The sequence below is a fragment of the Salvelinus alpinus genome, chromosome 23 (genome assembly GCF_045679555.1).
Source record: "Salvelinus alpinus chromosome 23, SLU_Salpinus.1, whole genome shotgun sequence".
Lineage (NCBI taxonomy): Eukaryota > Metazoa > Chordata > Actinopteri > Salmoniformes > Salmonidae > Salvelinus > Salvelinus alpinus.
The window spans coordinates 48,528,510-48,555,864 of record NC_092108.1 but is presented as its reverse complement, the minus strand read 5'-3'; the positions used below and the strand labels follow the sequence as shown (position 1 = coordinate 48,555,864).

Sequence of the window (27,355 nt, the reverse complement as noted above, 5' to 3'; positions counted from 1 at the left end):
CAGCTAAAATTGACCCCACAAGCCCAAAATATGTCTCTAATCAAAGAGGGTGTTATATAGTTTTGCCTCCTGCTACAATCCAGGAAAATTATATTCCATTTGTGAATATATAAAAATTAGATTAAGGTTAGGGTTAGCGTTAGGGTGAGGGTAAAGTCCTGCATTTCGGTCCTTTTGTCGAAAACAATCATGTTCCGCATTTTATCAACAAATTCAAACACCACTAGTTCAGAAAAAAAGGTGGATTGTTCTGTTTTTCAGACATACATGCTGACCTGTCTCTTGCAGTCATGTTGCACTTCTGAAAATATATATATCATAAGGTTGTGGTAGCATAAGCCTACTGGTGATGTTAAACACTTCTCCAGTCGTTGTCGAGATCTTCTGTGCAGCGCAACTCAGTTTAATGTTTTTGCTTGATCTGTTTAAGAGTCAGCTTAGTCCTTATACTCTCTCATTACAATGCACGTATATATTAACTGTTTCTATTAATTTCCCCGGGAGTAGTTTTTCATCCACTGCAGTAGGTGGCAGCAAAACCACGACACGCGTGATAACTCTGCACTGGAACGTAAACGAAAGGTTGTTACGTAAGGACGCAAATAAAGTTACGTTAGGACGCATGTCGCCTGCTCTAGCAAAATATGTGCAAGAGTTATTGATACAACTACTTGAATATTCATCTCAATACACAGGTACTAACTGGATATATTTAATATAAGGATAATCGTTCAAAATGTATAGCTGGCTTTTTAGTTTACCAAGAAACTGTTAACTTAGCTAGCTAACGTTATCTGGCTATATTAGGGTTGCTTGACAACACAGATGGTAACCAAAACAAGCTGAAGAAGACTGCGCTGATCTGCATCAAAAATTGGTCAAGCACAAATTGGGTTGTTGTTAGCCTGCAAGAAGTGCCAAGAGCGAGATGGTAGATGACAATAGACGAGGGGACGATGAACGGGGTCCTGGAGAAGCATATCAAATGTTCGTGGTTATGGAGGACCTGCTGGACAAATTGAAGCTTCTGGATTACGAAGAGGAAGTTCTGGCAAAGCACAACATGAAAGCTCTATCCAGGTTGGCAAGTAGCAACTAGCTAGCTATTATTGATGTGCAAAGTTTCCAAAGTGATATTACAGTTCAAACTGCTAGGTATGACTGTCAAAATACATTGCAGTCAATTCTGGTAAGAGATTGTCAGTCAGGTAATACGTTGTTCCCCCATATAGGCATTACTTTGCATCCAGTGCCTACATGCCATCAAATCCAGGGGAGCAATTCTTCATGTTTACCATAATCGCGTCTTGGCTCATCAATGCAGCAGGGAGACCCTTCGAGCAGCCTCAGGAGTATGACGACCCCAACGCCACTGTGTCCAACATTCTCTCACAGTTGAGAGCTTTTGTAAGCACAACTCAACATACTGTACACGTTGGTGTCCCCATTGTTGTCTACCGTTTTGAATTGCAGACAACAGGGGGATTTGTTTATCAACAACCTGTATTTGTTATTTTTTCATTTCCATTGCATAATATATCACATGACATTGCTGTGAAACTGTAAGGACCTATACTAAGCTAGATGGTCCAACTTTAGTATAAGACATATTTCAGACATTGCATCTTTGATCAAAATATTGCTCTCTCCTGACCCAGGGAGGACTGGTAGACTTTCCTCCCTCCAAACTAAAAGCTGGTTCAGGGGAACATGTGTGCTATGTGCTGGATCGGCTGGCTGAAGAGGCTCTGAAGGAGAGAGTGTTTTCCTGGAGAAGGTAAGTTAATGTCAATGATGTATATAAATTCTGGTTTGCTGATTATTACATTTTTTAAATGTAACCTTTATTTAACTAGGCAAGTCAGTTAAGAACAAAGTCTTATTTACAATGACGGCCTACCAAAAGGCAAAGGCTTCCTGCAGGGACGGGGGCTGGGATTAAAAATACAAATATAGGACTAAACACACATCACGACAAGAGAGATACCACAACACTACATAATGAGACCTAAGACAATAACATGGCAGCAACACAACATGACAACAACATGGCAGCAGCATAACATGGTAGCAGCACAAAACATGGTATAAACATGATTGGGCACAGACAACCGCACAAAGGGCAAAAAGGTAGAGACAACAATACATCACACGAAGCAGCCACAACTGTCAGTAAGAGTGTCCATGATTGAGTGTTAGAATGAAGAGATTGAGATAAAACTTTCCAGTTTGAGTTTTTGTTGCAGCTCGTTCCAGTCGCTAGCTGCAGCGAACTAAAAAGAGGAGCAACCCAGGGATGTGTGTACTTTGTGGACCTTTAACAGAATGTTACTGGCAGAATGGGTGTTGCATGTGCTATGTATTGGCCATTGAGAGGCTTTAAAAACCACCGGTCGGCGATATTGGCACTCCCCGGTAGGCGCAGTCCTCCATAGGAATTAATGTAATTCTACAGTATTTCAATTAAATGTTTCAAGAACATAATTAAATGTATTTAAGTATTTTTTGTTGTTGTAGTGGGGACAGTAACATTACTAATCTAAAAAAAATATACTTTAAGAAAGTTTTAATATATACACTACCGGTCAAAAGTTTTAGAACACCTAATCATTCAAGGGTTTTTCTTTATTTTTAGGATTTTCTACATTGTAGAATAATAGTGAAGACATCAAAACTAGGAAATAACACATGGAATTGTGTAGTAACCAAAAAAGTGTTAAACAAATCAAAATATATTTTATATTTGAGCTTCTTCAAATAGCCACCCTTTGACTTGATGACAGCTTTGTTCACTCTTGGCATTCTCTCAACCAGCTTCATGAGGTAGTCAACCTGGAATACATTTCAATTAACAGGTGTGCCTTCTTAAAAGTTAATTTGTGTAATTTCTTTCCTTAATGCCTTTGAGACAATCCGTTGTATTGTGACAAGGTAGGGGGAGTATACAGAAGATAGCTCTATTTGGTAAAATACCAAGTCCATATTATGGCAAGAACAGCTCAAATAAGCAAAGAGAAACGACAGTCCATCATTATTATAAGACATGAAGGTCAGTCAATACAGAAAGTTTCAAGAACTTTGAAAGCTTTCAAATGCAGTTGCAAAAACCATCAAGCACTATGGTGAAACTGGCTCTCAGGAGGACTGCCACATGAATGGAAGACCCAGAGTTACCTCTACTGCAGAGGATAAGTTCATTAGAGTTCCCAGCCTCAGAAATGGCAACCCAAATATAATGCTTCACAGAGTTCAAGTAACAGAGATATCTAGACATCAACTGTTCAGAAGAGACTGTGTGAATCAGGCCTCATGGTCGAATTGCTGCAACAAAACACAACTAAAGGACACCAATAAAAAGAAGAGACTTGCTTGGGCCAATAAATGGACATTAGATGGATGGAAATGTGTCCTTTGGTCTGGAGTCCAAATTGGAGATTTTTGGTTCCAACCGCCATGTCTTTGTGAGATGCAGTGTGGGTCAAAGGATGATCTCCGCATGTGTATTTCCCACCGTGAATCAGGAGGAGGAGGTGTTATGGTGTGGGGGGCTTTGCTGGTATCTTTGTCTGATTTTATTTAGAATTCAAGGCACACTTAACTAGCATGGCTATTCTGCAGTGATACGCTATCCCATCTGGTTTGTGCTTAGTGGGACTATAATTTGTTTTTCAACAGGACATACCTCCAGGCAGTGTAAGAGCTATTTTACCAAGATGGAGAGAGATGGAGTGCTGCATCAGATGACGCTGGTTGAGAGAATGCCAAGAGTGTGCAAAGCTATAGAGGCATAGTGAAGCTATTTGAAGAATCTCAAATATAAAATATATTTTGATTTGTTTAACACTTTTATTTTTTTAGTTACTACATGATTCCATATGTGTTAGTTCATAGTTTTGATGTCTTCACTATTATTTTACAATGTAGAAAATAGTCAAAATAAAGAAAAACCCATGAATGAGTAGGTGTTCTAAAACTTTTGACCGGTAGTGTATATTTGTATGTTAAGCTAACATAATATAATTTCAAAAGTTCGCATGAATGTATCTGTAGTAGAATACATGTGGCAAAAAACGAATGTAGACATTAATAAATTCATTTCTATTGCTTCAAAAATATTTTCTACAAAGGTGGGGGAGGCGGCGGAATGGTGGCTTCAACAGTGCCCCCTATCAGTTATCTAGTTTATACAGTGCATTTGGAAAGTATTCAGAAAAAGTAATCCATCTACACACAATACCTCATAATGACAAAGAAAAACAGGTTGTTAGATTTTCTTGCAAATATCACATTTACATAATTCATTCAATAATTAATCATAATAATAATTCAGACCCTTTACTCAGTACTTTGTTGAAGCACCTTTGGGAGCAATTACAGCCTCAAGTCTTCTTGGGTATGAACTTACAAGCTTGCCACACCTGTATTTGGGGAGTTTCTCCCATTCTTCTCTGCAGACCCTCTCAAGCTCTGTGAGGTTGGATGGGGAGCGTCGCTGCACAGCTATTTTCAGGTCTCTCCAGACATGTTCGATCGTTTTCAAGTCCGGGCTCTGGCTGGGCCACTCAAGGACATTCAGAGACTTGTTCCAAAGGCACTCCTGCGTTGTCCTGGCTATGTGCATAGGGTCGTTGTCCTATTGGAAGGTGAACGTTCGCCCCAGTTTGAGGTCCTGAGCGATCTGGAACAGGTTTTCATCAAGGATCTCTCTGTACTTTGCTCTGTTCATCTTTCCCTGGATCCTGACTTGTCTCCCAGTCCCTGCTGCTGAATAGAATCCCCGCAGCATGATGCTGCCACCACCGTCCTTCACTGAAGGGATGGTGCCAGGTTTCCTCCAGACGTGACGCTTGGCATTCAGGCCAAGGAGTTCAATCTTGTTTCTCATGGTCTGAGAGTCCTTTAGGTGCCTTTTGGCAAACTCCAAGCGGGCTGTCATGTGTTTTTTTACTGAGGAGTGCTGCAGAGATGGTTGTCCTTCTGGAAGGCTTTCCCATCTCTTGGTCACTTTCCTGACCTAGGCCCTTCTCCCCCGATTGCTCAGTTAATCGTGCGGCCAGCTCTAGAAAGAGTCTTGGTGGTTCCAAACTTCTTCCATTTAAGAATGATGGAGGCCACTGTTTTTGGGGACCTTCAATGCTGCAGAAATGTTTTGTTACCCATCCCCAGATCTTTGCCTTGACACAATCCTGTCTCGGAGCTCTACGGACAATTGCTTTTGACCTCATGCCTTGGTTTTTGCGTTGACATGCACTGTCAACTGTGGGACCTTATATAGACAGGTGTGTGCCTTTCCAAATCATGTCCAGTCAATTGATTTTACCACAGGTGGACTCCAATCAAGTTATAGAAACATCTCAAGGGTGATCAATGGAAATAGGATACACCTGAGCTCAATTTTGAGGCTCATAGCAAAGGGTCTGAATACTTATGTAAATAAGGTATTTCCGTTTTTTTTAAAGTTTTTTTTATAAATGTGCAAAAATATCTAACATGTTTTTGCTTTGTCATTATAGGGTATTGTGTGTAGATTGACGAGGAAAAAACTATTAAATTCATTTTAGAATAATGCTGTAACGTAACAAAATGTGGAAAAAGGGAATGGGTCTAAATACTTTCAAACTGCATTGTATATGTCACTGGTTAATGTATGCCTTTTGTCCCTCCACTTTTGATCTAAAATCACCATTACCCACTAATTAACTTGTCCTTTTGGCAGTTTGAAAGTGTTGGCGCTCGTAATGTGTCAATATTTATCTTTAAAAAAAAATCTATAACATAGCCAATTTCACCCCCGTCTCAAAGTCGGATTTGACAGTTTTGAAGTTTCTATGGAGTGAGCTCCTCAGCTCTTCCCGCTTTGGCCATGCAGTGCGACTCCCTAAAGTGATTGCTGTACTCGTTATGAAATTATCACCTTTACCTTGTATATCTAAACATGACCATATGCACTGATTGTTTCAAGCAAAACTACCAAAACTATTGCTGATGGTGAACCTGAACAATCAAAATAAAATCTAATGTAAGCCCTGATCAGCATAGGCTATAGCCAGAAAAGATTTGTCTCTGGTGGCTTAGCCTACTTTTATTCCAGTAAAACACAGTTTTCAACAGTGCATTTAATAACAGTAACCAAGCAAATTACATTGGTTGTCCCTCAACTAATAAAGCCTAATATTAAGCAAGCCATTTTACAAGCCTTTCAAGAGGTCTTGCAATGTGCACGTTTTGTGCTCTTGTAGGAAGCAATCACTCCCCCATTGCTGACTACAAATGATCTATAACTGGGCTAATAACTCACTAACTAGCGAAGGATATGAACAAATGTGCGCAAGTGGCTACATGCAGCTCTCGCTTTGATATCAAAACAGGTTCACCTACTCACAACCACTCATGCTGTAAACACAGTCCAGTTCAAAGTGAATGGCACAGATCCATATATGGCAGCAGACTTGTTTATCGGCCTACTGCAGTTCTGATTGTTCATGCAGCACTGGTCTGTGTAGAGTACAGGCTGAGTCATGCCTGTCAATGCATTAGAATCCTACTCCGATGCCTTCTGCCTAAAACAATATATCTTGCATAGTTTGTTTTGGTGTTCCTTTGAAAGCAGCTAATATTGCGTTGATTTGATCACAATTCCCACAGTAAAGGGAAACATTGATAGTGTTAATAACTAAAGGGGAAAACTATCAAATTGATTTGAAGTTGCTACTCTGCGCAGGCTGATATGTCTTCTGCGAGGCAGTCCCGGGTAGCTGCGCGCATACAACTTAGAGGGAACATTGATTAGAACGTTAGCTAGCTACAGTGCACTGGATTTTAGCTAGCTAAAGTTCGCATAGGTAGGTATTTCTTGTCAAACTTTAGGTGCGCTCACACTGCACTTTAGACCAGAGCTAAGAGCCTCCTTAGCTCCAGGGATAAAATCTCCCTTAGCCCAGGGCTAAGTGAGTGTTCACACTTGCACATTCAAAAGTGTGCTAGCACCAACCTTAGCCCAGGGCTAGCTGGCTCTGCTCCAGAGCAGGGTTAACACCGACTTTTCGGGGTTAGCCCCAAAAACACGTTGCCAAAATAGCCAGTGGGGGTCAAGAACAATGCCTATAATGCTCACTGTCCAATCACAAAAGCAGCACTTTCACCTAATTTACATATGCTGGTGATGCCTGTAATGTGTTCTGTGAGTTATTTTGACAAGTAAATTCATACTATTTAATCCTTCCATCTGAGGACCAAAAAACAATATACTTTCATCAGTGCAAAAACATTGGTTGGTTGCTATGTCTATCAAAAATGGTTGCTATGCAGGCTGGCTAAAGTCTTCTCACTTAGCCAACTAAAACTACAAACCCTACAGCTGGAAATGCAGCAAACGCTCCATGTTCCTCAATTTTCGTAGCTTTTCTATTGACATTTAATTGCATATATCCATGCTAATAATATTGTTGCATGATTTCGTCTGAATCAGAAAAGTCTTTGGTTCATAGCATTCTCTGTACAGGGGTGAGATCGAATTTCAAAAGTGAAATATTGTTTCCGATGTTGGACAGGTAGAAGGCAAGGTTTATACAAACCATCACTGTTGGAAATCAAATGCTAGGCTAGAAGCATGAGGAAATAATGTGTTAATAAATGTGTTATTGTTTATAGCATTGGTCACGAATCAGAGATAAAATGTTGGTCGCATGTTGGGTTTTATCCGTTAGCCCAGGGTTTTGGAATACAAGTGTGAATCCTTAGCCCAGGGCTAAAGCTTAGCCCCGGGTTACCAAATGCTTGAACACAGGCTAAGTTAGCCCAGGGCCAGTCTAGCCTGGGGCTAAGAACAATGTCAGTGTGAAAAGGCCTTTTACTAGCTATGGAAACATTACTCCACAAATGTCATTGTATTTCGAAGCTGTAATTTAGGCTAAATGGTCATTAGCCCCCGTCACAACATCAGTGATACAGGTCGGAAAGTTGGAGCTCTAGAAAGACGCCCGAGTTCCCGACTTGGAATTCCAAGTTGTATGACCATTCAAAACAATTTTTCCCAGTCGGAGATCGTTAGTCGAATATTGTTTTATTCAGAGTTCCAGGTTGTCTTGAACATACTGAAGTCGGAAGTCTGAGATTTCCAAGTTCCCAGTTGTTTTGAATGCAACATTAGTATGGCTGAGAGCCTCTTGAGAACATTTATAACAATGGTGTGATGTGATGTAGGTGCAACCAATGAAAAAGTTGAACATAGCTGGCCTCGTGCAATCCCTATTCCCCTGTCTTTTCCCAGACCAAACTACCCTACAGAGGAGATGGAAGAAGAGTCTGTGATGGAGGATGACGCAGAGCTGACTCTCAGTAAAGTGGAAGATGAGATGACAGTGGGTATCCCCATCGAAGTGTCCCCTGATGATAGGCCTATTTGTATATATTGTACTCATCACTTTTTAAAAATATGTCTATTTAAAAATATAAATAAATCCCTTAATAAAGGAGGAACCAGACGACTACGAGGAAGAAAACGTCATGGATCTAGAGGCACTTAAATCAAGGACCAATCAAAGTGTGAGTTGCAGTTGCTGTAACGTTATGCTAATAGCTGGATACGAACAATGAACTGTAATGGTGTACATATTTACTGTCCCAATAAGAGTTCTGTTTGGACATTGTGGATACATTGTTACTACACATACATTAGATGTGCTGCTGTATTGTCTTTTTCATGTGTGGTTAATACTAGGCTACATGTAGGCTACTGCTGATTTTTAAATCAGATTTTTCATTTCTATGCCGTACCCTGTCTGTAGATGTAGAAAGGCTAGTCACCAGTGGACTCAAACAAATATAAAATACATATTTACCTTATTTTTTTAGCTCTTGCTCATTCCCTCATGGTGTACATACTATCATTCCTAACGCTAACCCCTTCCCTCTCTCAGGAGACCAGACTATCTTCAAAGCCAGACAATATACTGGAATCAAACATGGACGCTGCCGAATGGAATCTAGAGGTCGAGCGGGTTCTCCCACAACTGAAGGTCACAATCAGAACAGACCACAAGGTAAAGATTGCTACAGCTGTAAATTCTGGCATTGCTCTCTCAAAATCAATGCAGGGCCGGGCAATAGCCTAAAACATGAGTGTTTGTAACAAGACTATGTCCACTACTAGGACTGGAGGATCCACGTGGACCAAATGCATCAGCACAAAGACGGGATCAAATCATCTCTCAAGGAGGCCAAGGTGGACTTTAGTCCTTTACACTTGGACTCAGTTTTCTCTGTCTAGGTTACATCACTTTGATACCATCTAGAAAGATGTTGTAAGACACATCTTGTTTAGACTAGCAACATGGCCCTCTCACCAGAGCTGGGTTCAAATGAGGGTTGGGGTCAGTTCAGGACGTAAACAAAAATTCCCATTCAATAATTTAAAGGGCATCCATTTTCAATAGCTTCTCAATAAACTGACATTTCTAAGCTATTTATTTCAAAAGTTGTTCCACTTTTTATTTTTTAAATTCAAATCACTGCCTTAATTTGATTGGCCCCAAACCTGGTTCAAATAGACAATTATTTATTTTCTTTCAAATACTTTGAGTGTTTGATTGAGACTGAAGGGAGTGCCAGGTGTGTGGGTTTGGCACTTTTGTGACGAATCCGTCGGTTCCATTATGCCAGGTAAGCTCAATCAAGCCCAGCTAAAGAAAGAAAACATATTCATAGGTTGCGCCACCTTCGCTCGGTTGCGTCATGCCGTTGTTATGAACATTCTCAAGCCGCCTTTTACCGGGGGCGCCATAGTGGTGCCCTAAAGTGGATAAAAGCCCAGTCATTCTGGGCAAAGGCTAACTACTGTTTAGTCTAAATTAAACTATAGTGTGTGGAAATAAAGTAGTTGCTAAAGTAGTAAAAAATTTAGTAGGAAACAATTTTGCCAGCATTATCATGTCGTCTAATTTACTTTAGACAGATGGATGGCAATGTTGTTATTAGCTAGCAAAATTCGTAGAAATAGCTGGAAATGGCTAGTAAATATCTGGTGGTCTACCCTCAATCTTAGCTAGCTAGCTAACGTTATACTGCATTTAAAGTCAATCTGATGACATCAAAAGGTTTCCCCACTGATTATTTGACTCATTTTGAATGTCATTGTATTTCCAAGCCACTGTAATGCGCTTTTGATGATCTTTATCAGCGCTCATTGACGATGCATTGAATAGAATGCTTAATCCGGCATCAGTCCAAAACGAATGTTCAAAACAATATTGTGACGAAACATGCAACCCGTGAATAAGCTACTTTATCTGAGTCTCACTGTCTGACAAGACTAGCACCTATCACACAGCCAACCTCCCATGTCATTCTATTACTTTACATTTAGTATGCTAGTAATGTATTATAGAGCGAAAGCTGCTATGTGTACCTATTTGGTAGGGCTACCTAGACAAGCTGCAGGAGGAGATCGGTAAGACCCTGGAGAAGGTGGGCAGCAGGGAGAAATACATCAACAACCAACTGGAACACCTTATCCAGGACTACCGCAGCGCCCAGTCCAAACTCAGCGAGGTAAGCATCCATACAGTGGTGTAAAAATACTTAAAGTAGTTTTTGGGGGTATCTGTACTTTACTTCACTATTTATTATAAAAATTAAAATTATATTATGTTAGCTTAACATACAAATATACACTACCGGTCAAAAGTTTTAGAACACCTACTCATTCAAGGGTTGTTCTTTATTTTAACTATTTTCTACATTGTAGAATAATAGTAAAGATAACAAAATTATGAAATAACACGTATGGAATCATGTAGTAACCAAAAAAGTGTTAAACAAATCAAAATGTATTTTATATTTGAGATTCTTCAAAGTAGCCACCATTTTGGGTTGAGGTCGGGTGATTGTGTAGGCCAAGGAATCTGATGCAGCACTCCATCACTCCTTCTTGGTCAAATAGCCCTTACACAGCCTGAAGGTGTGTTGGGTCATTGTCCTGTTGAAAAACAAATGATAGTCCAAATAAGCGCAAACCAGATGGAATGGTGTATTGCTACAGAATGCTGTGTAGCCATGCTGGTTAAGTGTGCCTTGAGTTCTAAATAAATTACTGACCGTGTCACCAACAAAGCACCATCACACCTCCTCCATGCTTCACGGTGGGAACCACACGTGGAGATCATCCGTTCACCTACTCTGCTTTTCACAAAGACACGGCGGTTGGAACCAAAAATCTCAAATTTAGACTCATCAGACCCAAGGACAGATTTCCAACAACTAAATAAATAACTCTAAATTAAGGATATAGGAGTACCTATTTCTTTGTTAACCACTCAACACAGAATAGCCGCATGTGCGCACTCCCTCAAATCGTTTAGAGAAAATATTTATATTTTATTCAGCTTTGTTCAATTGTTTTCTTCATACTATAAAATAATATAAAATAATGCCACGGAAATATAAGCAAATATTATTTGCTAAATGAACAAGTGTAGCCGTCAGCCATTTGGCATAGCCACATCAGGACCTAACATAAGGACAACAGAGTTTGATATTTTCTTCTGAAATAGACAAAATGTTCTTCATATCATGCTTCTTTAGAGTGCTCTAAAATAAATAATGTATTTATTGTGAAGGTGTAGGCTATATACTTTTTAAAAATGGCTTGTAAGGCTATGTGTGGAAGCCAGGAGATGCTAAATGTGTTTATGTTAATTAACGGTCAATTACCATGAGGCTGACAGTTATTTGCTTGACAATCACCGGCTGACCAAATTTCATGACCGGCACAGCCCTAGTCATACCCATGGTATACGGTCTGATATGCCACTGCTTTCAGCCAATCAGCATTCAGGGCTCGAACCAACCAGTTTATAAAATAGAATATCCAATACTAGTATACAGTATTTTGTTGCTGTGGTATGCGTTGGTCAGCAATGCAAAGGCACAACTAATTGGCTTATTTGGGGTGGAGGGACAAGCATACAGACATGTTGACCTTTTTGTATTCCAAGGCAAGGGAGTGCTACCAGCAGGGAAGTGGTGGAGTTACAGAGAGGACCAGAGTTCTGGCTGAGGTCAGTGACCACATCACACACAGTAAACCACATTATGCAGGTCATTCTCGTACCATGTTCTCAACCCTAGCCAATCATTCTCATAACATTCACGCTATTCTAAAAAAAAATATTCTCATTCACATTACGGGCATGTGGTTTTTGGACCTGTCATTCTTTCCCAATTTGTTCACGTAATAATTTTACACCAACATCATGATATAGTTCTAAATGGCCATATATGTTATATTACCTATCTCTTATCCTTTGTAAATATGCTCATTTGCACGTCACGTCAATGATATCATGTCACTGTGTGAGACTGTGGGTCGGAGTGGGCGCCCTGGGCGGCTGCCCATGTCGCCTATACCTACAGTGGGGAGAACAAGTATTTGATACACTGCCAATTTTGCAGGTTTTCCTACTTACAAAGCATGTAGAGGTCTGTAATTCTTATCATAGGTACACTTCAACTGTGGAAGACGGAATCTAAAACAAAAATCCAGAAAATCACATTGTATGATTTTTAAGTAATTAATTTGCATTTTATTGCGTGACATAAGTATTTGATCACCTACCAACCAGTAAGAATTCCGGCTCTCACAGACCTGTTAGTTTTTCTTTAAGAAGCCCTCCTGTTCTCCACTCATTACCTGTATTAACTGCACCTGTTTGAACTCGTTACCTGTATAAAAGACACCTGTCCACACACTCAATCAAACAGACTCCAACCTCTCCACAATGGCCAAGACCAGAGAGCTGTATAAGGACATCAGAGATAAAATTGTAGACCTGCACAAGGCTGGGATGGGCTACAGGACAATAGGCAAGCAGCTTGGTGAAAAGGCAACAACTGTTGGCGCAATTATTAGAAAATGGAAGAAGTTCAAGATGACGGTCAATCACCCTCGGTCTGGGGCTCCATGCAAGATCTCACCTCGTGGGGCATCAATGTTCATGAGGAAGGTGAGGGATCAGCCCAGAACTACACGGCAGGACCTGGTCAATGACCTGAAGAGAACTGGGACCACAGTCTCAAAGAAAACCATTAGTAACACACTACGCCGTCATGGATTAAAATCCTGCAGCGCACGCAAGGTCCCCCTGCTCAAGCCAGCGCATGTCCAGGCCCGTCTGAAGTTTGCCAATGACCATCTGGATGATCCCGAGGAGGAATGGGAGAAGGTCATGTGGTCTGATGAGACAAAAATAGAGCTTTTTGGTCTAAACTCCACTCGCCGTGTTTGGAGGAAGAAGAAGGATGAGTACAACCCCAAGAACACCATCCCAACCGTGAAGCATGGAGGTGGAAACATCATTCTTTGGGGATGCTTTTCTGCAAAGGGGACAGGACGACTGCACCGTATTGAGGGGAGGATGGATGGGGCCATGTATCGCGAGATCTTGGCCAACAACCTCCTTCCCTCAGTAAGAGCATTGAAGATGGGTCGTGGCTGGGTCTTCCAGCATGACAACGACCCGAAACACACAGCCAGGGCAACTAAGGAGTGGCTCCGTAAGAAGCATCTCAAGGTCCTGGAGTGGCCTAGCCAGTCTCCAGACCTGAACCCAATAGAAAATCTTTGGAGGGAGCTGAAAGTCCGTATTGCCCAGCGACAGCCCCGAAACCTGAAGGATCCGGAGAAGGTCTGTATGGAGGAGTGGGCCAAAATCCCTGTTGCAGTGTGTGCAAACCTGGTCAAGAACTACAGGAAACGTATGATCTCTGTAATTGCAAACAAAGGTTTCTGTGCCAAATTTTAAGTTCTGCTTTTCTGATGTATCAAATACTTATGTCATGCAATAAAATGCAAATGAATTACTTAAAAATCATACAATGTGATTTTCAGGATTTTTGTTTTAGATTCCGTCTCTCACAGTTGAAGTGTACCTATGATAAAAATGACAGACCTCTACATGCTTTGTAAGTAGGAAAACCTGCAAAATCGTCAGTGTATCAAATACTTGTTCTCCCCACTGTATATCCGCCACTGCAAATGATATATATTTTTTGTACGTTGTTTGCACACTGAAATGTGGCACGTATTAATGCCAAAATAACATGCAAAAAATACTGCCAATCGCTTATCCTCTGTAGATACTTCTTAGTGCCATAGATGACAGATGAGTTTTGATGTCAACTATCTCAGTGCTGTCTCATTCTAACCTAGATCACAGAGGAGTTGGAGAAGGTGAAGCAGGAAATGGAGGAGAAGGGCAGCAGTATGTCTGATGGAGGTGAGTCTGTAAATGAAAACATACCAGACTAGGGAATCTACACAGCACTATAAGCTTTAAGCCCTTTCCACTGCAAGCTGGACAAAATAGTGAATATGACGCAATACCCACATGAAAAAGTCAGAGGGGATGTCACATCCTATTGTGTTACATACGTCATTAGGTTGGGCACCTTGCTGTGGCCTGGCTGGTCTAGCAGTAATGCCACAGCCTCCGGCACACACGTCTACGGTGTCGGTATATGTTAGAATCTGGCCTACTGCCCTTTGACACCGCCTCTTTACCTTTCCCCACTGTCATCCTCTGTCGTTCAATATAATCGGAAAGTACCTTAAATGTATATATTTTTTTTAATTGGGCACTTTGCAAACCCATGCATTTTTTGGGGTCTTGATGGGTGAAGCAACAGTTCTTGATTTAAAATACATTATATGGTGACAGTTCTCTTATCATTGAATCTATTGAAGAAAGGTTATAAATCAAGTTGTTAGATCATTAAAAACATGATATATTTTGGAATCTATCCATGTATAATGATTATGACAAATAGTTTTTGAAAATGTTTGATATTATTCGTTTTCTTACCCTTTTGAGCTTCTTGAATTACAGCCCCGGTGGTGAAAATCAAGCAGAGTCTGACCAAGCTCAAGCAGGAGATTGTTCAGATGGACATTCGGATAGGAGTGGTGGAGCACACACTACTGCAGGCCAAGCTAAAGGAGAAGTCCAACATGACTCGAGACATGCACGCCACCAATATCCCAGAGCCTGCCATCGGCGCATACTGAGATATACACAGTATGGCATTATCTATCATTAGCTTACTGAACTTTATATACCGATACATTATGCCTGTACAATTATATTATTTACATGGTATGGCATCTGCTATGAGAAGGCAAGCAGTGGATTACATCCTGACTACAGCCAATTTACCAAAGTCCTTAAATTATTCTAAACGGTCTGTTTAAGCAGACACATAGAGAGATATCTGTATTGTTCTGACATCGACTGTCATATGTTTCAAATCATTTTTTGATTGCATTCTAAGGCTTTGTTGGTGTGGTTGAATTAAAGTTTCTCAATATTTACATACATTGGAATTATAAAAGACAGATTTGAATGCCCATATGTTTTACATGCAGGGTTAAGTTTGCTAATTGCCATATTTGTAATGGAGATAATTAAACTGAGATTCTTTTTACAAATAAGAAGTTGTATAATTACGTGGATTTGATGAGGATGAATGAATGAAACATGCATCCAGCCATTTGTAACTAAAATAATTGTTCCATATAGAAAAGTGGAAATAGTTACACAGTCGGCTGAGATTGATTGCCAGCAATGTGTGCTATGTCAGGGTACATTATGAAACATGAATATAAAAATCCAAAAGTAACTTTGGAATTCATAACTTTTAAGCAGGTTTATTCAGAGGGGTTGGGTTAAATGTGGAAGACAAAACTGTTAGGGCCTACATAAAGCTGTCCCAACAGCAGAGTCCCAACACCTTACCACTGCTACACCTGGCTATCAGCGGAGCCTTGTCTGGCAGCGAAACAGTTTATTCAGCCTCTTTAAAAAAACATAGCTGATATGGCTGACACGCTTAAACAAATGTGGTTTCTACTGACAATTGAGATGTACAAGCTATGGCATAAGGGAACGACAAGCGGATAAGAGGCCATCCGTAATTTCGATTAAGACAATGAGCGAGCTAGGACAGACATAGTGTAACTATTTGTTCAGCACTTTTGAAATGTACAGCGACAGAATTCAGAACATGGGCCATCTTACAGTGTTCTCCCTGTACACCAAGTCAGAACCATAGGATAAATAAAGGAGATGTATAAGCAGACAATGAAAGCTTTTACAATTTTCAATGATTACATTTCTCAAAAACATGTTATAGGCTACATGTGTACCACCAAGTCAGAACAGAAGGTGAATTTAAGAGGTGAAAATAGACCAAATTATTAGGGTGATGCACATGGGCTACTAACAGCTTAATACACAACATACACATATTACTTTCTTAGCTACAGTATACGTATCTGCCTGGTATATTACAGAATTTATGCAGCAGCATACAATACATTTTTGGACTGTGCTCACTTGAACAGGAAGGGGGCGCGGCGGTCCTTCGTGGGGAAATTTTGTCATCAAAGTCTGGCATTCTCTGGATTTACTGGGAACTCCAACAACAACAAAAAGTTGAATCATGATGACTTCATTGATCTTCAGGTCGTAGCTCCCGAGTTCCCGATATACAATTTCAATTTGGATGAAAGTTCAAAATGTATTTTCCCAGTCGTAGCTCATTTTTCCCGAGTTCCCAGTTGTCTTAAACTCACAAAAGTCAGATTTTGCAGTTCCGATTTAACAGTTGTTTAGAGTGTGGCACAAATCATGCTTCATTGACGGCATGGCCAACTCCAATGAAAAGCTAATGATTGCTTTGCAAACCACTCATTGTGGAATTTGCGATTTCCAACTGGTTGTGTAATGTTTATGTCCAATGGCTGATGAGCACCGATACGTTTTATCTATAATTTATCTTAATTATTTCTCTTCATATGACAAGGATTGAAAAGGATTTGCCAGTAGATTGTCGAGTTGATTCATGATGATGACTGCCAGCTAAGATTTTGAAAGTAAGATGTTGACATGATCAGTCCAATCAAAGCTACTGTAGATATAATGTGATTTGATTCCATTTTATCTGTGTCAAATGACCTGGAGCCTTCTTGGAAGGGCACTTCTAATGTAACTCTATGGCAGCACCCAAGGGGCTAGAATTTTAGAGCTCTACCTTTAGAATTGGAGGTGACGTAGTGTTCCCATGAGTGATAGAACAGTGAGCCAATCACAGTGCAACGCTCTGTATTTTCTGCTGGCTTGCAGCACCACCACAGAAAGCACTGAGCTAGGCTGAAACACCTGCATTTTGGAGCTGCCTTACTCAGGAAAAGAAAAAAGAGACCATATTTGTATGCGGCTTTATTAACTCAATGACAATGGCGGTTCTAGCTTGTATGGCTCCCTGGGCGAACCCCCCCCTTCAGACTCCCCGCTCCCCCAAAAATAACAACAATATGTCTGTGAAACTATATATTCACAGTATTATGAATGAGTTGAGGTTTATTTGGTAGCATTTCGTAGTGTGACATTTTACTAATTGCATTAGTACTGTACAAAGTTAGAGGTGCGCTATTTGATAGATTCCCCCCGCTCCCTCTACCTCAGGCTTCCAGTGGGGAGACCTGATGTCAACCTACCCCCGCCCCCCTCCCCATCTCGTACTTCTGAGTGGGAGGCCTTCCCAGGCAGGAGCCTGCCTAGCTCACAAACTAGAATCAGGGCGCCCACTCTGACAAGGTTAATTAACCCACAGTCCCACACGGTGACATGATATCATTAACGTGACGTGCAAACGAGTGATAGAAAACCGATCGCACAAATGTCACCATTCTGATTTTTTTGTGCGGGCGCCCTGGAAATCGGAGTGGTGACATTTGCACGATTGGTTTTCTATCACTCATTTGCATTAATGGTCAATTACCGTGAGACCGACAGTTATTTGCTTGACAATCACCAGCTGACGAAATTTTGTGACCCCCACAGCCCTAGTCATAACCATGGTATACGGTCTGATATGACACTGCTTTCAGCCAATCAGCATTCAAAGCTCGAACCACCCGGTTTATAAAATAGAATATCCAATACCAGTATACAGTATTTTGTTGCTGTGGTATGCGTTGGTCAGCAATGCAGAGGCACAACTAATTGGCATATTTGGGGTGGAGGGACAAGCATACAGACATGTTGACCTTTTTGTATTCCAAGGCAAAGGAGTGCTACCAGCAGGGAAGTGGTGGAGTTACAGAGAGGACCAGAGTTCTGGCTGAGGTCAGTGACCACATCACCCACAGTAAACCACATTATGCAGGTCATTCTCGTACCATGTTCTCAACCCTAGCCAATCATTATCATAACATTCACACTATTGTAAAGAAAAATATTCTCATTCACATTACGGTCATGTGGTTTTTTGGACCTGTCATTCTTTCCCAATTTGTTCACGTAATAATTTTTTCCATTGCTCCTGATAATTTTACACCAACATCATGATATAGTCCTAAATGGCCATATATGTTATATTACCTATCTCTTATCCTCTGTAAATACGCTCATTTGCACGTCACGTCAATGATATCATGTCACCGTGTGGGACTGTGGGTCGGAGTGGGTGCCCTGGGCGGCTGCCCATGTCGCCTATACCTAAATCCGCCACAGCAAATTATATATATTTTTTGTACGTTGTTTGCAAACTGATTTGTGGCACGTATTAATGCCAAAATAACATGCAAAAAAAAATATATATATAATAATTAGTTTGCCTCTTCTTGGGCAAATGTAGTGGGCGCTCATGGTGGGTGTCTTTTAGGTTCAAGTTGTTGTAGCTAGTCAACTTTCAGTGGACATTCCCGTGAGTGTCTTTCAAAACCCCTCCTAAAACCCCACCTGTTTTCTTGCTGGGGAACATAACAAAATGGGGGCTCGTCCGGGATATTGTTTCCCATGGTAGTCGCCCTAGAGGCTGTTTTGCAGCAAAGGGGATGTTCGACGAGCAGGTGTCCACATACTCTTGGTCATGGAATGTATGTTGTCAAGGGGGAAGGATAATGACGATTAAAAGATGACATATACAGAAATACAGTAAAAACATAGTTTTAGTAAGTGAGACACTTGTTTTGCTATGCCACTACATGTCATCTTAATGGGTAGTGCTGGTAGTCACTGACCTGTGTGTTCCTCCTCAGCCGGCAGCACGTAGCTTCTACAGGGTGGTCTGGCTGGGAGCCTCCTAAATGGTCCCCAGTTGGCGATGCCTTGTGACAGACCACCGCTGTGGCATTAAACGCTTGCTGCAGGAGCAAACACTTTCCCACCAGAGACATATTCATTTATAAATGATTCATTAACCATTCATAAACTAATTATAAATCCTTGTAAAGGGAACCTTATTGTAAAATGCCATTTTGCACCATAAAGCTCACAAAATGTTACATGAAGTTATAATAGTTGATAGCAGGAGAGTGCAGTAAGAGTAACCCACCCTCCAATTGCTCTTGGCAAAGTTATTCTTGATCTGGGCACTGACAGACTCATGGATGTTCTTATCCAGGGCTGTGTCTTCAGCAATCCTGAGGGAGGGAGAGAAACATGAGGGCCAGGCTCTGTTAGGGGGCACAACAATATGTGAAAGAAGGTGTGTGTGTGTGTGTGCGCAAGAGCCTGGTCACATGTGTAGCGTATCCTTGGGTCCTTATCAATCAGGTGGACTATAACATCTTCAGCTAAAAAACACCACAGGGACACACACACAACGGAATATGTCTCTCTCATCTGAGAGTGGGGGACTACAGTAGCTGAGTGGAAGATATCGTCGAGAAAGGGTGTGGAAAGAGAGGAACATGTGAAATGTCATAATAATGATAGACGAATAGTGCAAGCTTAACAAGATGTAAAAGACTGAAGACTGGACATAGTTAAACCAGCAGCAGTGATGGGTGGGGGAAAAAATCCATTCAGCCACATTCGGGATATTATTTTTGACGATAGATCGTATCGTATAATTTTGACAGTGTTGCAATATTATTTTTGGACTACTTAAATGTACCTGCACCAAAACACCAGTATTTTTCCTTCATAGCTTGTTCTCCATCATCGTTTTAAATTGGAAGCCAATTCGAGTTCAGCACTTATTTGTTTCCATGACTGATCAAAACTTTCTCATGGCTCTCTCTTGTCCCTTTGCAGCAGACATATGGTGAGCAACAGGTTTGGAACATCTTAACCCAATAAAATCACAGTACCGAATGGCAATACAGTTGAAGTCGGAAGTTTACATACACTTAGGCTGGAGTCATTAAAACTCGTTTTTCAACCACTCCACAAATTTCTTGTGAACAAACTATAGTTTTGGCATGTCGGTTAGGACATCTACATTGTGCATGACAAGACATTTTTCCAACAATTGTTTACAGACAGATTATTTCAATTATAATTCACTGTATCACAATTCCAGTGGGTCAGAAGTTTACATACACTAAGTTGACTGTGCCTTTAAACAGCTTGGAAAATCCTAGAAAATGATGTCATGGCTTTGGAAGCTTCTGATAGGCTAATTGACATAATTTGAGTCAATTGGAGGTGTATCTGTGGATGTATTTCAAGGCCTACCTTCAAACGCAGTGCCTCTTTGCTTGACATCATGGGAAAATCAAAAGAAATCATGTCTGGTTCATCCTTGGGAGCAATTTCCAAATGCCTGAAGGTACCACGTTCATCTGTACAAACAATAGTATTCAAGTATAAACACTATGGGACCACGCAGCCGTCATACCGCTTAGACAGGAGACGTGTTCTGTCCCCTAGAGATGAACGCACTTTGGTGCGAAAAGTGAAAATCAATACCAGAACAACTGCAAAGGACCTTGTGAAGATGCTGGAGGAAACAGGTACAAAAGTATCGATATCCACAGTAAAACAAGTCCTATATCGACATAACCTGAAAGGTCGCTCAGCAAGGAAGAAGCCACTGCTCCAAAACCGCCATAAAAAAAGCCAGACTACGGTTTGCAACTGCACATGGGGACAAAGATCATACTTTTTGGAGAAATGTCCTCTGGTCTGATGAAACAAAAATAGAATTGTTTGGCGATTATGACAATCGTTATTTTTGGAGGAAAAAGGGCGAGGCTTGCAAGCTGAAGAACACCATCCCAACCGTGAAGCACAGGGGTGGCAGAGTCATGTTTTGGGGGTGCTTTGCTGCAGGAGGGACTGGTGCACTTCACAAAATAGACGGCATCATGAGGCAAATTATGTGGATATGTTGAAGCAACATCTCAAGACATCAGTCAGGAAGTTAAAGCTTGGTCGCAAATGGGTCTTCCAAATGGACAATGACCCCAAGCATACTCCAAAGTTGTGGCAAAATGGCTTAAGGACATCAAAGTCAAGGAATTGGAGTGGCCATAACAAAGCTCTGACCTCAAGCCTACAGAAGATTTGTGGGCAGAACTGAAAAGGCGTGTGCGAGCAAAGAGGCCTACACACCTGACTCAGTTACATCAGCTCTGTAAGGAGGAATGGTCCATAATTCTCCCAAATTATTGTGGGAAGCTTGTGGAAGGCTACCCGAAATGTTTGACTCAAGTTAAACAATTTAAAGGCAATGCTCCCAAATAATAATTGAGTGTATGTAAACTTCTGACCCACTGGGAATGTGACGAAAGAAATAAAAGCTGAAATAAATCATTCTTTCTACTATTATTCTGACATTTCACATTCTTAAAATAAAATGGTGATCCTAACTGACCTAAGACAGGGCAGTTTTACTTGGATTAAATGTCAGGAATTGTGAAAAACGGAGTTTAAATGTATTTGGCTAAGGTGTATGTCAACTTTCAACTTCAACAGTACATACAGTACTAGTCAAAAGTCTGGAAACACCTACTCATTCAAGGGTTTTTCTTTATTTTCACTATTTTCTACATTGTAGAATAATAATGAAGACATCAAAACCTTGAAATAACACATATGGAATCATGTAGTAACCAAAAAAGTGTGAAAATGAAGTTTAGATTTTAGATTCTTCAAAGTAACCACACTTTGTATTGATGACAGCTTTTCACACTCTTGGCATTCTCTCAACCAGCTTCATAAGGTAGTGACTTGGAATGCATTTCAATTAACAGGTGTGCCTTGTTAAATGTTAGTTTGTGTAATTTCTTTCTTTAATGCGTTTGAGACAATCAGTTGTGCTGTGACATGGTAAGGTTGGTATACAGAAGATAGCCCTATTGGGTAAAAGTACATATTATGGCAGGAACATCTCAAATAAGCAAAGAGAAACGACAGTCCATCATTACTTTAAGATATGAAGGTCAGTCAATCCGGAAAATGTCAAGAACTTTTAAAGTTTCTTCAAGTGCAGTCGCAAAAACCATCACACGCTATGATGAAATAGGCTCTCATGAGGACCGCCACAGGAAAGGAAGACCCAGAGTTACCTCTGCTGCAGAGGATAAGTTCATTAGTGTTACCAGCGTCAGAAATTGCAGCCCAAATAAATGCTTCACAGAGTTCTGACAGATCTCAACGTCAACTGTTCAGAGGAGACTGCGTGAATTAGGCCTTCATGGTTGAATTGACGCAAAGAAACCCCTACTAAAGGACACCGATAATAAGAAGAGACTTGCCTGGGCCAAAAAACATGACCAGTGGAAATCTGTTCTTTCGTCTGATGAGTCCAAATGTGAGATTTTTGGTTACAACCGCCGTGTCTTTGTGAGATTTTGAGTAAGTGAACGGATGATCTCTGCATGTGTGGTTCCCGCCGTGAAGCATGGAGGAGGACTTGTGATGGTGTGGGCGTGCTTTGCTAGTAACACTGTGGTTTATTTACAATTCTAGCCACACTTAACCAGCATGGCTACCACAGCATTCGGCAGCAATACGTCATCCCATCTGGTTTGGGCTTAATGGAATTATCATTTGTTTTCAACAGGACAGTGACCCAGCACACCTCCAGGCTGTGCAAGGGCTATTTGACCAAGAAGGAGAGTGATGGAGTGCTGCATCAGATTCCCTGGCCTCCACAATCCCCTGACCTCCACCAAATTGAGATAGTTTGGGATGAGTTGGACTGCAGAGTGAAGGAAAAGCTGCCAACAAGTGCTCAGCATATGTGGGAACTCCTTCAAGACTGGTGGAAAAGCATTCCAGGTGAAGCTGGTTGAGAGAATGCCAAGAGTGTGCAAAACTGTCATCAAGGCAAAGAGTGGCTACTTTAAAGAATCTAAAATCTAAAATATATTTAGATTTGTTTAAAACTTTTTTGGTTACTACATGATTCCATGTGTTATTTCATAGTTTTGATGTCTTCACTCTTATTCTACACTGTAGAAAATAGTAAAAACAAAGAAAAACCCTTGAATGAGTAGGTGTGTCCAAACTTTTGACCTGTACTATATAAATGAAATGTATAGTCCTATTTGATCCGACCCCCTTTTGAGTATTTTTTTGAAGTTGACAACTACCATAACTCCCCTCCTTCCCATCCTGACTGATTTACATTTTAGTCATTTAGTAGACACATTTATCCAGAGCGACTTACAGGAGCAATCAGGGTTAAGTGCCTTGCTCAAGGGCACAGACAGAATTTTCACCTTGTCGGCTCGGGGATTGGAACCAGCGACCTTTCGGATACTGGCCCAACGCTCTTACCGGTGTTGTAAGATTCCTTCCTCTTCTATCTTCTTTAACATACTAGAGGTTAGTCAGATAAATCATTGATGTGACTGAGGGGAGCAGAGATTATTTACCTTGTCTGAAATATTTCCCCAGAGGGGAAAGAAGTCATGGCAACACAGATAGGAGAGATATCTTCCACTGTTATGATCTCGCCACAGCATGCTCTTCTGTACACTCTCTCTCTCACACTCTCTCTCTCCCTCCCCTTGCTGCTGCATAGTCTGACTCCCAGTCTGTTTGTGCCACAATGCCAACTACTTGTCACTCATGGTGACAAGTAGTTGGCCTGCAAGCCTGCTGTTTGAATTCCTGCTCTTTTTCTATCTGCTGGTGGCACTGTTCATTCAGTACATTAACATCTAAAGGATGGTAACACTTTACTTGATACACAGAGTTATAACCATCTCATATGTCATGACAGCTTATCATTTCAGCTTGTCAAGGACATTTCTAAGTGACCCCAAACTTTTGAACGGTAGTGTATTCAGTACATACGGAAAGTTTTCAGACCACATTCTGTTACGTTACAACCTTATTCTAAAATGGATTAAATTGTTTTTTCCCCCTCATCACTTTACACACAATACCTCATTATTACAAACCAAAAAACAGTCTTTTTTCATTTTTAGCAAATTTATTAAATAAAAAATGGAAATATCACATTTACATAAGTATGCAGACCATTTACTCAGTACTTTGTTGAAGCACCTTTGGCAGTGATTACAGCCTCGAGTCTTGGATATGACGCTACAAGCTTGGCACACCTGTATTTGGTGAGTTTCTCCAATTCTTATCTGCAGATCCTCTCAAGCTCTGTCAAGATGAATGGGGAGCATTGCTGCACAGCTATTTTCAGGCCTCTCCAGAGATGTTTGATCTGGTTCAAGTCCGGGCTCTGGCTAGGCCACTCAACGACATTCAGAGACTTGTCCTGAAGCCACTCCTGCGTTGTCTTTGCTGTGTACTTAGGGACGTTGTCCTGTTGGATGGTGAACATTCGCTCCATTCTGAGGTCTTGAGCAATCTGGAGCAGGTTTTCATCAAGGATCTCTCTGTATTTTGCTCTGTTCATCTTTCCCTCAAACCTGACTAGTCTCCCAGTCCCTGCAGCTAAAAAACATCCCCACAGCATGATGCTGCCACCACCATGCTTCAACATAGGAATGGTGCCAGGTTTCTTCCAGAAACATCCAGTGATGCTTGGCATTCAGGCCAAAGAGTTCAATCATGGTTTCATCAGATCAGAGAATCTTGTTTCTCATGGTCTGAGAGTCTTTAGGAGCCTTTTTTGCAAACTCCAAGTTGGCTGTCATGTGCCTTCTAATGAGGAGTGGCTTCCCTCTGGCAAACTACCATAAAGGCCTAATTGGTGGAGTGCTGCAGAGATGGTTGTCCTTCTACAAGGTTCTCCCATCTCCACAGAGGAACTCTGGAGCTGTGTCAGAGTTTCCAACGGGTTCTTGGTCACCTCCCTGACCAAGGCCCTTCTCCCCCGATTCCTCAGTTTGGCCGGGCGGCCAGCTCTAAGAAGAGTCTTGGTGGTTCCAAACTTCTTCCATTTAAGAATGACGGGGGACACTATGTTCTTGTGGACCTTCAATGGCGCAGACATTTTTTGGTACCCTCGACACAATCCTGTCTCGGAGCTCTTTAGACATTTCCTTCGACTTCATGGCTTGGTTTTTGCTCTGACATGCACTGTTAACTGTGGGACCTTATATAGACAGGTAATGCCTTTCCAAATCATGTCCAATCAATTGAATATACCACAGGTGGACTCCAATCAAGTTGTAGAAACATCTCAAGGATGATCAATGGAAACAGGATGCACCTGAGCTCAATTTCAAGTCTCATAGCAAAGGGTCTGAATAAACCAAATTTAAATGAAACTAAATTAGCCTGTTTTTCTAACAATATTCTAATCATGTTTTTACAGAGGCTCAATTGGGCTACTTTGAAAACTAAGTCACGGGTGAAAATGTATTGGTCACCGGTTGCAGGCTTTAGGGCTACTTCTGAATTGCACCGCAGCCATCATGGCAATTTCTTGAAAATATATATTTCACTGTGACCTGCTGCTGCTGACTCCGGCAGTGAGGCAGCCTGTTGCTAAGTGAGTGAGTGGCCATGTGTGTGTTGAGACTGAGCGCTGCAGCTGTCACGATCGTTGGAATAAATGGACCAAGGCGCAGCGTGCGTAGAGTTCCACATGTTTTAATAAATGAAACTCACCAAAACAAATACCGAAACAAACTAAACGTGAAGTAATGGAGTGCTCACAGGCACTACACAAAAACAAGATCCCACAAACAACAGGTGGGAAAAGGCTGCCTAAATATGATCCCCAAATCAGAGACAACGATAGACAGCTGCCTCTGATTGGGAACCATACCAGACCAACATAGAAACGGAAAACTAGAATGTCCACCCTAATCACACCCTGACCTAACCAAATAGAGAAATAAAAGGATCTCTAAGCTCAGGGCGTGACAGCAGCAGGCAGCTGAGTCACGAGACTAGCAGCATGTGTGCACGTCGTGACAACTTTTTACCAGTTTAGGTAGGCTATTTAGATTGTCATTATGGAGACACCTTTTTCCAAGCCTTTTTCTATAAAACATATTAACACGCTAGAACTTATGCGCATCAAGAAATAACAGCGACAACAGGAAAACAACTTTAGGTGCTCTATAGCGCATTAGATATGTTATGTTTATACAACGGGTGGGTCTAATCCTGAATGCTGATTGGTTAAAAGCCCATTCCAGCCGGTGTCCATTCCACAAGTTCCCACCTGCTAAATCTATGACGTTAAAATGCCCATTTACTCTGTTCCATATGACAGAGCAATCCTTTGTCTCATCAGCCCAGCCAAGCAATTTATAATTTTTATTCAACCTTTATTTAACTAGGCAAGTCAGTTAAGAACAAATTCTTATTTACAATGACGGCCTAGGAAAAGTGGGTTAACTGCCTTGTTCAGGGGCAGAACGACAGATTTTTACCTAGTCAGCTCTGGGATTTGATCTAGTAACCTTTTTGGTTACTGGCCCAACACTCTAACCACTAGTCTAACTTAATCTCTACTATAAAAAGCATCTAGACATTATCTCACATTTCTTTTAGACTAACATTTCGTTTTCAGCAGCGGAGATTTGTGTAAACCTTGCTGTTTGTCGCTCCGACATTTGCAACATTGCTTCAATATTCAAATTCGATCTCCAGCTGTCCAATAGTAATGAACGTGTCGGGAGTCGGGACGAGACAGACAGGCAGGCAGCTTTTCTCAGCAATTCAAAATCATGAATCAGCCGGCATCATTTTTATGGATATATACAAAGAAATGTCAATTGGAAAAAGGTCAAACGAAATTAAGTGCAGCTAGTTTGCAGTCTTTCCAGTTTAAGATTGAAGTGATTGTGTTAGCTGTGTTGTTGGCTAGCTCCTCTGAACAACAGTGTTCTGACGAGAAAGCACATTTTCCGCGCCTCATTAGCTCATTGTTATAGATGCATCCAAATAAATGTCACTAGAAAACAGCTTAAACACATGCAAATGCAGATACTGTTGTTATTCTGGATGCACTGTTTGATGTGACTAAGTTAGCTGTAGTTGGCTAGCTAGCAAATAAGGGATAAGAACGTTGCCAGCCAGTATGGCAATGGAACATTTAGAAAGAACGACTGGGTCGTGTCCATAGATACAGAACAAAAAGACTGAATGACTGTATCGTATCCATAGATACAGAACAAAAAGAC

General features: G+C 41.1%; 1 protein-coding gene across 2 annotated transcripts; it reads left to right on the top strand.

Moving 5' to 3' along the window:
* Nucleotides 1-581: 581 nt before the first annotated feature.
* On the top strand, nt 582-15,487 carry ift57 (intraflagellar transport 57 homolog (Chlamydomonas)). 2 transcript variants are annotated; one of them, XM_071362621.1, is made up of 11 exons: nt 582-1,080; nt 1,233-1,407; nt 1,659-1,777; nt 8,270-8,360; nt 8,473-8,544; nt 8,919-9,041; nt 9,152-9,223; nt 10,417-10,548; nt 11,994-12,056; nt 14,207-14,273; nt 14,883-15,487. In XM_071362621.1, exons 1-11 carry the CDS (start codon nt 929-931, stop codon nt 15,059-15,061), a joined length of 1,245 nt encoding a protein of 414 aa, XP_071218722.1. In that variant the 5' UTR covers nt 582-928; the 3' UTR covers nt 15,062-15,487. The 2 variants fall into 2 exon arrangements, with proteins under 2 accessions (XP_071218722.1, XP_071218723.1); XM_071362622.1 differs by lacking the exon at nt 9,152-9,223 and having other exon boundaries at nt 586-1,080.
* The last annotated feature ends 11,868 nt before the right edge of the window (nt 15,488-27,355 follow it).